A 12674-nucleotide genomic window follows, 5' to 3' on the forward strand; every position below is an offset into this window, starting at 1 on the left:
TATCATCGCAAAATGGCATTTCACTCACCTCACGCGCCTACGCGAAGGCGAACGCGGGGCACCGGACTTGGAGTGGCGATCCATCAGCAATGTTGGATGATCTCGCAGCGAGCATGGATGCGACAGACGAGGACGAGCTAGTAATAGGATGCCTGTACCATCCGTCTCCCCGATCCACATCGTTAAGAAAGCCTGGGAAAGGATCGCACCGCTGCAGCTGGCAGAAAGGAGCTGGGACAATGTGAGTGTATCACTGTATGGTCTAGGACGATGTGGATATCTGACTGACTTCTATAGGTCGGCATCATGATGGGTAGGCTAAGGATGATCACAAGAGGGAAATGCTAATTTGGCCAGAGTCGCCCGTGTATCATTCACATCATCGTCAACTCTTGCTCACCATTGAGTGAGTCCACCCTGGACGACTCAGACTTCGACTCATCCATCTACCTCAACAGTCTCACCACGGATGTCTGTGAAGAAGCTCTGTCGCTGCCGTCATGCTCAGTGGTGATCACCTATCATCCTCCTGTGAGACTCTCAACTACATCACGTTCTTTCTTATAGTAGTCTACAGATCTTTGCTGGTCTCAAGTCTCTGACTCTCTCTGAACCGCTTCAAGCATCTCTACTCCGACTCAGCGCGAAAGGGATCAGCGTGTTCTCTCCTCATACGTCGCTTGATGCAACTCCCAAGGGAATCAATACCTGGTGAGGCAGTCATCGGCCCATCTACAGGGTCGCTGAATCCATGGTAGGCTCGTCAAGCCTTTCGCAGACATGATAACGTCCTCGGAGCCGGTCACAACGTCAGCAACTCTCGAAGGATTCGAAGGTGCTGGTATGGGAAGAATCATCAGACTTAGTGAAAGCTTGCCTGTCAATCAAGTGGTGGATATGGTGAAACAGCACCTCGGCTTGAAATACGGTGAGTCATGAATATCTCCGAGTGAGGGAAGGCTGAGCTCCCGCCCCAGTTCAGCTGGCCTCACCCAAGGATAACAAGCCAGTCTCTTCAATAGCGGTTTGCGCAGGATCAGGTGAGGCTCTGGGAAGTTGTCGCAGACCTGGCTTACATCTACTCAGGCGCCAGTCTGCTCAAGAATGTCGACGCAGACCTGCTGTTGACTGGGGAGATGCAGCATGTGAGATGACCGTCTGTGAGGCAGGCAGACCAAGGCTAACGGACCATGGACAGCACGAAGTGTTGGCTGCAAGAGCGAAGGGCAGGCACGTCATCCTGTGTAATCATTCCAACACGGAAAGACCATTTCTCAGCCAAGTGTTACAGCCGTGGCTCAAGTCGGAGCTCGACGCCGAGAAAGAGGGCGAGTGGGAGGTGCTCGTCTCGCGGACGGACGCGGATCCGTTAAACACGGTCTAGCCAGTTTAAAATCCTGCAGCGACTCATATCGCAATGCGGCATTATGCATTTACACCCTCTCGTCAAAGATCTCATCTTTGAGTCCTTCTTCTACCGCTTCCCAATCCACTCCGTCATTCGAATAGACACCTTCGTAGGTATCTATGCTCGCGCGCGAGAAGAAAGGGCGAAGCTGCGAGAGACTGACGATTGTCTGAACAGCTGCGAGGCGCGGGCGACGCAGGGCTGATGAGCCTTCGGAGCCAATGGCCAGGGCAGGGGCGTCATCCTGTCCCCCAGTCAGTATTATGTACAAAGGTAGAAACAGGTAATCACCCACTCCCGCATGAGCGTGCTCGAACATGATCTCTGCTAAGCGATCCATGATCGCCTCTGGCGTATAGTCCTCCGGTGGGTAGACTGCATCCGTCGTGTCACTGACAAACATCCATTGATGTCTGTGGCCTATGAGTGAATAATTTGCATCATCACCTCACAATTGGAAGTCCTCGGACTGGATGACCAATAGCAAGTCCAAAAACTTGCAGGCTGCCAAGATCAGGTGCAGAGGCTCAGACTCTGGAGCAGGGATCTCGTCCATGATCCCTTCAAAGACTCGGAACTGGACCACGTTAGTCGAATTAATAAAAGAATAGAAACGGACTCACCAATTCGGCGAGGATAACTGGCCAGAAATTGGTCAAGTGCTGAGCACTAAACCTGCACATCAGAACCCTCAAACATCGATAGACCTGCAACACTCAGTGAGTTTATTTCCGATGCCGCAGTTTCTACTCACCTCGCTGTGTACACGTGCTGAAATGACGCTGGTACGTAGGACATCGACCAGGGCCTCTTGCATGGCCGGCAGATCGGTCAAGAAATGATTGGTCTCCGCTGCGAACAGGACGAAGGACAGTCTCCTCAAATTCATCGAGCGAGTGATGGTCTCTTGTTCACGGTTGGCAAAGATGTTTGCGGACGGAGCAGCAGTGATTCGAGCTGTGATGGATCAGCATGAAGCTGACCAAGCCATCTGGTTTCCGATACGCACCCAGCATTTCCACCAGCCTATCCTTGTCATTGTCCATAAGAGCGCAGATCAAAGGGCGCCAGAAGTCCGCTTCCTCTGCGCTCTGCTTGAAGAATCGCGCGTCATTGAAAGCTTCACCCACAGGTAGACGCCAGGCTTTCGTCGCGGAAGGTATGCGCGTCATTTCGTACAGGATGCGTAGGATGATTGGCGAGACGCGTTGCTTCTGTCGCAAAGCAGGAGTTATCACGGTGGAGGAAATGGTGGCGCAAGTAGCAGCGACTCGATCCGCATCATGAAGGAAGCTCCGAAGATTGGGAAGGATCTGATCGGCAAGAAAAGTCTGCAACTGACTTTATAAGCTTCGATTTGGGCCCTGGCTTTGACTCACGTCCGTGATCAGCAATTCCGCATCGGCAGCAGTTGAGCGCTGCCAGGCCTTGGCGTCGCCAAGCCTCGCGACACTTCCAACGACCGCATCGAGCAATTTGCTATAAATCTCTTGTAGATCTCTTCGCAATCGTCGATCTTCAAGCGCACTTGTAGTTGCCACAATTTTGCTCAAGATAGTCAAGCACCGAAGCGTAGGATAAGACAGTGACCTCGAGTTTGCCGTGGTACTGGACGCGATAATGTCCTTGGCAAAAGAGAACAATGTGTTCCAGACCTGGACAGCGATGGGAGCCTCCAATCTTGAAATGTATCCCTCCAAGAATCCCATCGTCGCGAAAGTCCCGTCTGAACCCCTCTTGAGCTGATGGTTTATACTCTCGCTCAGTAGCTCGACCACTCGCTGAGCACTGGGCGTGAGCATATCGATGCAGTCAAAGATGGCAGCGTCGACCAAGTTGGTGTCATTCTCAGCCCAGACCGTTGTCATACTCTCTATGAGTGGTAGCGGGTAGGCTTTGAAAGTTCGTTCGAGGACGCCTTGAGCTTTGGCGTGAATGGAGAAGAAGCATCGGTCCTGGGATGGAAGTGATGGCCCTGATACCGGCTCTTTCGTCACCACACTCCAAGTGATCAGCAATGATCGAATATAGTCTTGGAAAAATGTGTCGTCATTGATTGGAGTCTGGCGGTCAGTGGAGCACAGCATGCTTACGCCTACCTTTTCGTTGGACGGGCCGTCGTTCACGAAAACGCCCGACATGAGCCCCAACAAACCACCGGATTCGTTCTGGGCCCTTCCGTCTTCGCTCTTTCGATTTGATCTCAGACTCATGGACAGAGTGATCAACCGCTCCATGACGACCAGGTAGAATGCCGGCTGCTCATCGGTGATGGAGGTACGCATCTGCTTCTGGTAGCACTGGTCCAGTTGTAGCATGATCGCCGTTGTCTGACGGCTGAACGTTTCCGCCAGCTCGTGCAATAGATCAGATCGAGATTGTAAGCGGGTGACGAGAACAAGAGTGAATTCAGTCCATTGACGCAGAACCAAATACGTCTCATCATGCAGGATGGCTAGGTTGACCAAGTCTACCATTAGGACATCGAAGTCTTTCGCAGAGTCCACCAAGGAAGGCGAGCTGATGTTGGACTTCTCCGGTAATGATTCCACGCGTCGGTGATTACGTGGTTGATTATGATTCGGCGCCAGCGCTAGAAGACTTCGCAAGAGCTCCAGCAGTTGCGGTTGAAGAAGAACAGATCCTGTTTGCACCGCTGTAGACAGTCGTTGAATGACACCAAGCTTGATTCTCGCTCCCGCGACACGGGACAATTCTCCATGACCAACCAGCATTTGCAACACGCTAAGCGCAACTGACTGAAGCTGTTGCCTAGCAAAATCGGCGCGAGTTGACTTATCCTCGCGCTCCTCAATATGCCTACGCGTCAATGCGGCTCAGGGTATGCGACTCACTTGAGAAGAGTCAGTACCAAGAGATCCAAGTAGGACATATTTGCCGACCAGTCTGAGAATCAGCAAGACAATCTCTACAGGAGACTCACGAGTCTGTACCACTTCCACCAATTGCGTGTAAGGAGAATTGATCACGTCCATACTCTGACACGTTCGGCTGAGTGGCCTTCCACCGAATGTGATGATTGTCTTCAAGCTCTCGAGAAGGTAGAGGGAGGTTGACAAATCAGCTTTGTGCTGATGACTGACAGAGGAATCTTCTACTAAAAGGATGGCGTTTAAGATACGGAGGAGCAACGGATCGAGCAGCCTAAGTAAACGTAAGTGATAGGAAGAAGGCTTGCAGTTAGGGGCTTACCTCGGCCAGGAGCCCAAGCTGTTACGCATAAAAGCCTCGGCATGCCATTTCAATTGGCCAGATTGACCGAGGGAATCAACAATCTTGAACAATGGCACATGGAACAAGTCGCCAGGCAGCATCGAGTCTTCGGTCAGGTTCCACAATACACCGAACGCCTCGAATGTCCGGGTCGCAATCGATAAATTTGAGGATGACATCCGAGAAGCAATGACTGTTTCCAACACATGGATCTCGGCAATCTGATTGTAGTCCCAAAGCAGTTCCACTGCCCGGGCGTGATAAGGCGCAGCGTCGGCTCGGAGGAAGGAGAAGAGCTACTGTCAGCTCGAAAGAGATCATTTGACCTACGTTGTCGAGAATCGTCGTCATGGTCGAGTGAGCTGAAAGATCGATCGGCGGCTCAAATAGAGTTGCACGACCTGCTTTCAGGGCCAGAGATACCACAGCCTCAACGACGATGAATGAAGATGACTGCGCATGTTAGTGGATCTCCCAGTCAACGACTCACTTCTGAGAGTAGATTTATGAGAGATTTTAGCCATTCCAAACTGTCCAATTGCTTGAGTGACACTGCCTCGGCGTCGATCAGGCTGTGTTGCAGATTCAAACAAGACACGATGTTGTCCTTAAGAGAACCGACTGAGGTGGAGGAAAAGATGAGCTTAACGATGTTCGGCATGACACCTTCCAAGACACGCCGCGACCATTCTTCGACGGATTTCTTGCCTTGGGCCGAATATAATTCGGAGGCTAGTGAGGATCGCTTGTCCATCTGGCCATCTGCAGAGCCGAGTATCCGGGAAGGGACGGCATCCAAGAGTAAACTGCAGAGTTCTAGAGTGGGACCGATCCTTTCAGCTCTGACCTCATTCTCCTGGACCGTCAGCATCATCAAGGTCAAAGTACACACGTGGAGGGACAACAAGATGTACTCTAACAGAACAGGAACGTGAACGTTCCGGACCTCGTCATCTTTCTGCGGTATTGTTGTCAGAATCCAGCGAGTCAAAAGGTCGTCCTACGACGGATCAGCATGAGTCCAAGGATCGATCGTTGTGACGCACTGTTTCCGCTCGCAGGCTTTGCGCAACCAGATCGTACAGTTTCCGCCAGATGATCATCGGCTCTACAGATTCATAGACAGCGATCGCAGTGATTATAACCTGCGCAATGTTAGCATGCGTGCGATGCGCCAATGTCACCTCTTGCTTGTGTTCGGGATGGATCTCAGCAGCGCTCCTCATCAATTGAAGGGTTTTGATCGCGAGCTGTTCGGAGAGGATCGCCCCGACCTCCCAGCGGTCAAGCAAGGAGAGAAATATCTTGAAAGGTCGAAGAAGGTCGTTTGCATCTTCCGAGGCAATGCTAGTCTCCATGTATGACTAGGGGTCAGTCACAATATCAAGCCGAAGACTCACCTCCAGGGTCGAGACCAGAAGCTCAAGACTATGCTGTCTATAATTGTCCATTTGCTTGTCGCCAGAATCTTCCGGCCCAAGCAGCCAGGTGTACACTCTCCGGCTGAGCGAGATCTCGCGCTGAAGAACCACTCCGATAGTGACTCTCATGAGCATACGTTGGTCTTCGGGCGTTGCTTCCCTGCAGAAGATTTACGATCAGCCTAATGGCCACATGGATGGTTCAAGTCTCACTTAAAGATGCTCTCGTGTATCCTCAATACCCTCAGCAAGAGGTCCAAGCCATTTCGCCGCACCAGGACATTCTCGTCGTTCAAGACGGCAGCCACCCCACGAATGATCAAGCCGTTTTCTATCCCCAGACTGGGATCAGGAGGCTTTTGCATTTCCTTTGCCAGGTAGTTCAAGCCCGATAGTCTTGATGAGGCGCTAGAAATGAGCACAAGAAACACTGTCTGGAGAAAGAAGCCTTCAGAGACGGCTCTGGAGAGTTGTCGGAAGAATACCAGGACCTGTGCATATCAGCTTGGACTGATTTTGCCGCAGACGTACCTTATCGAAAAAGTCCCCGGTCTCCTCCTCCATTCCAGGCAATAGCGCGAGGAGTATCGCTTTCGTCGCAGGTCTTAGATCCTCCCCAAGGGGCAGATAAAAGTTCTGAAAGATGTTTATGATTTGCGGCCTGACCGATGTCGACGCGAATTGGAAAAATGGAAACAGACCAGATGACCAAATGAGTAGGTCTCGACGGAGACCTTCGACCTAGACAGTTAGTGCATGTCAATAGGCTGTCCTCACTCCTATGGTACTGAAGATGTGGGCGTAAACATCAAGAGCCCTCTGATGAACACCGGATGGAAGTGCTGGGTTGAGGCACTGTGCCAAACGCTTCGACACGATTAGTTTCCAAGGGATATCGGTGTACGCTGCCCAAGTTTGAAGAGTCTGGCTGTCAGCTAGATGGGACCGCTTTGTCTCACCTTCAACAGTCTTGATAAAAACGAGATAAAGTCCGCCCATTCATTGACGCTTTCGAAAGACTGGAGACATTTATCCACCTGTGCTGCGAACTTCTTGTACTTCGGATCACTCGCAAGCAAGGATGCTGCAGCGGCTGCGAATATCAGCACACGACTCCTGCCTTGTACTGACCTTTACCGGTCTTTCTCCTTTGCTCTGGTGTCGACCGACCGCTCGTGATCCCTCCATCCTCTGCGTATGCCGTCACTTGAGTCTCGGACTGTGAAGCTCCTGAGCCGCTCCTTGCTCTACCAGGCACCATAAGCTTTGATAGTCGTCCATGAGCGCCTTGCAGGATCCTTGAGCCACGCGGTGAGGGATCCCTGGAGCCGCTACCGGATGAAGGTCCAGCTTCGGGAGATTCTGGTATGCGGACGCTCGGCACTGGCCTGTTGGTCATGTTGGGCGCGGCCAGCGGCAGGTGATTGCAGCGCGGTGCAGCGCTATGAGGACCCTTTTCAAGGTGCTCCCACTAGTCGAGAATGTGTCGGTGCTTGGCTGTGTCGAACACAGTAGAAGAGGAGTATAGGGGAAGATTAGAGTGACGATTGAGGGATCCGGAATTTTGCCGCCGTTCCGAGGGCGTCCAAATGGGTCTCAATTCATCATCAACATTGTTCACGTCGAGGTCGACCAAGCGAGCTCAAATCCAGCTGCAGGATCTGCGATAGTCTTCTGGATCCTACTGAGAAGCCTCGCGAGGAGATCCGCCCCCCTTTCAGCTACGCTCCCAGAGCGCGACACATTCCTTCTCCGGAGCCATCCTCCCCCCATGACGCGAATTGTACATTATGCGTCTCGAGAACATCGATGACGGGAGCAAGTGAGTGATTGGCGTGGGGCATCAAGCTGATCGCTGTCAAAGGCTTCAGCTCGCTTGGGCAGAAACGCTCAAGACAGCTGTTGGTTACTTTCGAGCTCTACACGCTTCGTCCACGTCGTCATCATGGAAGCCTGTTCAGGTACCGCTGATCACTGGCGCAAATGGTCTTCCAGAGTCAGGTCAAAGCAGTCGCTCGAGTTCGACCTTGAGCCGTATCTCTGCAGAGAATGTAGTGGTACATCGCCGAAGTGGAAAATTGGGCGAAGTATACAGAGCAGTGGTGGAGATGGACTGTGGACCAGACATCAATGTTGATTCATTTCGCGGTTCACTCGTGACGCCTCAGACTCGACCGGTGTGGGATCGTATGGTGGAAGAAGCAGAAGTGGTGGAACTCTTGGACCCTTCTACTCGAGTCACAAGAACAAAGTATCGTCTTGGCTGGCCTTCCAAGTGAGTTTTACTAGTCATGTATAGACGACTGATGCTGCAAGTCCCCGAGACGCCGTCACGATTTCTAAGACGTTGATGAACCAACAGACGATCATCGATATCTCCACTTCCTTACCCAGATCTAAACATGAGCCGGCGTACTTACGTCCCGCCCCGCCGCATGTTCGAGCTCATGTTGCCCTCTTGGCTTGGTGTGTGCAGGTAGGAGGTGCCGAGGTCCCAGCCGGCAAGGCGAGAATCACTTGCTTCTGGTCATGGAATCCAAAAGGGACTTGGGCGGCTGGTGGAGGTGTGCCTCAACATTTACCTCTCTGCCTGGTCGGACTGGTGGATCATGTTCGGTCTGGAAGTGAAAGAGTACCTGTACTTTTGAATTATGGTTCCGACATCAGTATTGGTGGAGTCGATTACGACACCGCACGAGTGACATTATCAGTTGGATACGCAATCATCAAGGATACAGAGACGGAGCGATCAAGACAAATCGAGTTCGGGGTCTCGTCATCAGAGAGTTGGGATGTCCAAGTCCATGCCAAAACTCAGACCGGTCAAGAGCCGTCTTGGTCTTCGTTCGTTGGCAGAGCCCCCACAGTAACACCTGGTGCACCTCCGCCCAAACGCCTCGTGTTTCGACTTACGCATGGCGCGTTGGATCCGAACGATGAACTGGTGCGCGTCAAGGTATCCATCGAGAGGACTTCGTCGAGTGGAACGCCGTCGGTGAGAATCAATGGGATCGTTGTGGGGGTGGAGAGGATGAGCGTCAGGTCCGATCGGAGACCTTTGTTGGAGGAGACGACCAGTTCAAGTGCGCTGTCACTAAACACGATCAGTACGGCCCAATCGGAGGAGCCTAGTGTCGAAGTTCCACAGCCAGACTACGGAGATCGAAGTCCAGCCGCGGAGAAGAGCATAGCATCGCTCGTCAGGCGGAATTATATCTGTGAGACCTTGTCTCTGCAATCACAGCTGACGACGTTTAGATTTCACTTCTCTGCTACAAGAGCCAGAGGCCAAGTGGAAACCTGTCCTGGACTCTCGCGGAATAGCCATTCACCAACTCGATTCAATAGACAAAACATTGGTCGTTTATCGTGCCGAGGCTGTCTTTGTCGGCGTAGGCATCTGGGACCTGTATGCGACAATAGCCAGCGGTGGAAGATCCGTTGAACAGGCTACTCTGCTGGAAGACGTCAATGAATTGACTGATCTCTGGCTGTTCCAAACGAAAGCCGCTTGGCCAGTAGCTGCTCGAGATTCCATCCTACTCCGGACGACCTACAAGTCGCCTTCTTCGGTCCACATTTTTGGCTTTTCATCTGACAACACCGACCTGTTTCCTTCCATCCCACCAAGCTTGGACGCGAATGTCATCCGGACCCAGATTGATCTTCAGGGCTGGTCTATCGAGTCGTTGTCCCCCAACACCACTCAAGTCACATTGTTGGAGCAGAGTGACCCCCGAGGATGGTCCAATAAATCGTCTATCCCTCAAGTCATGATGACTTCCCTGGCGGGTATTGGAGATTTTGCTATAAAACACGGTGCGCCACCCATTGCAACGCGTCTCGCGGGAGCCAAGGCTCTTGGATCTCGATTCGAGGACGAAGTCTATCGATTCGAATATCAATCTGCCGAAGCTAGACGATCAGCCTCATCGAGCACTGCCACCGCGTTCCCGTTTCCAAGCTCAGCGAGTACGTCAAACGGCGATGCGACTCCAACTCCTGCCAAGCCACTGCCAGACCATATCGAGTGTGAGATAAGGTGCGATGCCGATACTTGGTCGAATAGCTTTGCGATCACCATAGAACCACCTCAATACGGCATATCTGCTCTGAAACGAAGTCGTCTATCGCCCCAGGGTGGAGGTCTTTGGCTCACCATCGAGCATGACCCGAATGTCACTGAAAAGATCTCCGTGGTCATCGCTCGAGGTCCTCAGACGCCAAAGCTCTCCATAGTGGTCAATGAACAAAAGATAAAGGTCGACATTGAAGAGCTTAGCGAAGCGGAAGTCAATTTGCTGAAGAAACAAAAGCGTTCACGCCCGACTCGAGCACCATTGGATCAGCCTGCGAGTTTGGGATCATTGCGCAAAGTGCAGAGTCTGGAAATGTCTACCCCATCTTCGAGATACGCCAAAATCGCTTCACCTATCAAACAGCTCTACTCGTACGCTTCGGAATCTACTCGAGCGGCCATCATACCCATGAGCTCAACCTCGCCAACTCCTGCACCTGGAGACGCGCCTGTGGATGCTGCGGTACGAGCATTGAGCCAGCTCATTCGCATTCACAGCGATAGAGATGGCGAGTCGACCGACCCCGACGGGTGGCAAGCCGTTTCTGAGCGAGATGGCCTCAGAATTGAGAAACGCTTGATCTCCCATGTCTCAGATACGTTTCCAGTGTATCGCGCCGGAAGAATTATCGAAGGCTTCACTGCTGAAGAGATTTCCGCCCTGGTCTCTTTACCTGAGAAAGATGAACGATTCGACCGACCAGAATGGCTCCAATCTTTCGGTCAAGGCATGACTGTATCTCATCAAACGGCCTACACCAGCTTTCCTTTTCGGTCCCGCAGCGTCTTGCTCGCTTCAGTGATCTCGCGTATGGCCAATGGTCCTCCACCCACACCTACCGCTTCGGACCGATCACCCTTATCCACCATCTTTCACGCCTCATCCTCGTCATTTGATCCTCAAGTTCTGGAAGCAGATGCTTCAAAGTATAATCCTACCAATCTGCCTTCAGCCCACGTCCTCTTGGAAGGCTGGATACTCGAAACGATCGACCCGTATTCGCACGAGCAGTATCCCATCCCGTCAACACGTTGCATGTACGTCGCATCGGTGGACTATAGTGGGAGCTTGCCTCTTTCTGTGAATAATATACTCAACTCCGCCCTCCCGCGTGTCGTCTTGACGATAGAGAACAAGCTCAAGACCCGCGGCGCGCCATCTCGTCCTCGTTTACCGCCCATGTGCGTCACTGCTCCCGAGTCGTCTTCGGAGGCGCCGTGGTCCATTCAAGGGGAGTCGACGAGAATAGGCATGCTTCAGACTAGCGAGGCTCGTGGAGGTTTCACCATGTCTATCATTCTCCAGCCGACCGCTCGATCCATGATCTCGTTGAGGCATAATGACAGTCAATTATCGGTCCAATCCCGATCGACAGTCCAGCTTGGTGAGTCCCCTCGGGACTTGGTGGTCACAGAGATCGAGCTGGCCGCAAGTTTCGCTGCGGCTGGATGTGATATTCAGACTCTGGCCGTGTCTCTCCCAGTTGCTGAAAACGTATTGGGACCTTGTCTCCCGTTCAGCCTGCCGCGGGAGACCGTCGACCTTCCGTTCAACATTTCCATCGTTGAGCTGTCGCCGACACTTAGTCTCGATCCCGGCTCGCAGACTCGACATCTCCTTCGGATCACCTTGCCAACTTCTGGCTATGAAGCCCCTGTTCACGACCCACTGAGCAGTCGGGCATCACCGCTGCCTCGCCCACGCTGGCTTCTTGATCTGATCAATGACGGCGCCGTGGTTCAGATACGGCTGAAGCCTAGATTGAGCCACGGCTATCGGTACAATCTACGGGACATTCAAGTCGAGGATGACGCTTCAGTGACGAGTGCGTCGCCTAGTCTCCCACGGCTCGTGGATCGAGATACGCCCGAGTCGAGAAGCTTGGCAAGACCATTGGCCGTCGCGGAGGACTTGTTACTTGAGTCAGCCTTCACGGCATTGAGGGACGACACGACGGAGAAGGCCAGTGAAGTCGGGTCTGTCAGGGAACCGCCTCCCGCAAAGGTGGGTTCGCATTCCTGTCTCAACGGGCAGGTACTGATGTCGTTTTCAGGAACCACCGCCACCTAAACGTCCGAGCCCGATACCGGATAGACGCCTGTCTTTCTGGCGATACTCGCGCTTCTCCCACTTTGCGACGCCGATCACCACCCCTGTCAAGGTTGGACCGTCACCTCTTGAGAAGGTCATTCAAGGCACGGATCCATCTTCTTCCACCAACGCTTTTACCGAACAATTGTTCCGCCCTGTTGTCTCCTGGCCAGGCCTGGTCCTTGCTTGCCTGGTATGCTTACTTCTCGGGAGTTTATTGAGGTCTATTTTGAGCGAGGCGGATTTTGTAGTCTACTTGCCCGATGGTCAAGCAGCTTCTCCCTCTACCTCGACAGAAACGTGGCGAGAGCTGAGAAGGTTGATTGAGTGGCGAATAGGTCGGAAGAGGGATCTCATACTGGCCATTGCGAGAAGGAGATGAGGGGCCCTTGGGTGCCATATGCATCTGGTACCCACAGTGAATTCAATCCGGTCCGACTC

The 12674-nt window shown here is 52.6% G+C and overlaps 3 protein-coding genes across 3 annotated transcripts; 2 read left to right on the forward strand and 1 right to left on the reverse strand.

Annotated features, from left to right (window-relative positions):
- The first annotated feature begins 101 nt into the window (after positions 1–101).
- Positions 102–1409, forward strand: BD324DRAFT_628249 (GTP cyclohydrolase 1 type 2/Nif3). The gene is made up of 9 exons (XM_022016102.1): positions 102–241; positions 298–313; positions 358–406; positions 459–531; positions 578–711; positions 759–928; positions 978–1040; positions 1087–1145; positions 1199–1409. Exons 1-9 carry the CDS (start codon positions 149–151, stop codon positions 1382–1384), a joined length of 843 nt encoding a protein of 280 aa, XP_021870408.1. The 5' UTR covers positions 102–148; the 3' UTR covers positions 1385–1409.
- On the reverse strand, positions 1410–7605 carry BD324DRAFT_628253 (Dopey, N-terminal-domain-containing protein). Its single transcript, XM_022016104.1, has 22 exons — positions 7195–7605; positions 7023–7156; positions 6841–6987; positions 6595–6804; positions 6277–6554; positions 6043–6223; positions 5827–6006; positions 5689–5787; positions 5535–5642; positions 5133–5498; positions 4973–5095; positions 4622–4938; positions 4353–4573; positions 4264–4315; positions 3508–4228; positions 2788–3471; positions 2418–2745; positions 2163–2365; positions 2032–2115; positions 1861–1985; positions 1704–1821; positions 1410–1652 (listed from the first exon to the last, which is right to left on the reverse strand). The coding sequence occupies exons 1-22, from the start codon at positions 7460–7462 to the stop codon at positions 1434–1436; spliced, it is 5166 nt and encodes a 1721-aa protein (XP_021870409.1). The 5' UTR covers positions 7463–7605; the 3' UTR covers positions 1410–1433.
- A 14-nt stretch (positions 7606–7619) lies between these two features.
- BD324DRAFT_628256 (hypothetical protein) lies at positions 7620–12656 on the forward strand. Its single transcript, XM_022016105.1, has 5 exons — positions 7620–7885; positions 7928–8338; positions 8380–9281; positions 9322–12146; positions 12196–12656. The coding sequence occupies exons 1-5, from the start codon at positions 7854–7856 to the stop codon at positions 12613–12615; spliced, it is 4590 nt and encodes a 1529-aa protein (XP_021870410.1). The 5' UTR covers positions 7620–7853; the 3' UTR covers positions 12616–12656.
- The last annotated feature ends 18 nt before the right edge of the window (positions 12657–12674 follow it).

The sequence above is a fragment of the Kockovaella imperatae genome (assembly GCF_002102565.1).
Source record: "Kockovaella imperatae strain NRRL Y-17943 chromosome Unknown BD324scaffold_8, whole genome shotgun sequence".
Taxonomy (NCBI): domain Eukaryota; kingdom Fungi; phylum Basidiomycota; class Tremellomycetes; order Tremellales; family Cuniculitremaceae; genus Kockovaella; species Kockovaella imperatae.

Excerpts from the sequence above, each read along its gene's own strand:
- BD324DRAFT_628249 (XM_022016102.1), top strand. The coding sequence starts at position 149 with ATGCCTGTACCATCCGTCTCCCCGATCCACATCGTTAAGAAAGCCTGG. Across the intron at positions 532-577 it reads TGATCACCTATCATCCTCCT|ATCTTTGCTGGTCTCAAGTC; the intron begins GTGAGACTCTCA and ends AGTAGTCTACAG. Across the intron at positions 929-977 it reads GCACCTCGGCTTGAAATACG|TTCAGCTGGCCTCACCCAAG; the intron begins GTGAGTCATGAA and ends CTCCCGCCCCAG.
- BD324DRAFT_628256 (XM_022016105.1), top strand. The coding sequence starts at position 7,854 with ATGCGTCTCGAGAACATCGATGACGGGAGCAA. Across the intron at positions 7,886-7,927 it reads AACATCGATGACGGGAGCAA|GCTTCAGCTCGCTTGGGCAG; the intron begins GTGAGTGATTGG and ends TCGCTGTCAAAG. Across the intron at positions 8,339-8,379 it reads CGTCTTGGCTGGCCTTCCAA|TCCCCGAGACGCCGTCACGA; the intron begins GTGAGTTTTACT and ends TGATGCTGCAAG.
- BD324DRAFT_628253 (XM_022016104.1), bottom strand. The coding sequence starts at position 7,462 with ATGACCAACAGGCCAGTGCCGAGCGTCCGCATACCAGAATCTCCCGAA. Across the intron at positions 6,988-7,022 it reads TTTTATCAAGACTGTTGAAG|ACTCTTCAAACTTGGGCAGC; the intron begins GTGAGACAAAGC and ends GCTGACAGCCAG. Across the intron at positions 6,224-6,276 it reads ATACACGAGAGCATCTTTAA|GGAAGCAACGCCCGAAGACC; the intron begins GTGAGACTTGAA and ends AATCTTCTGCAG.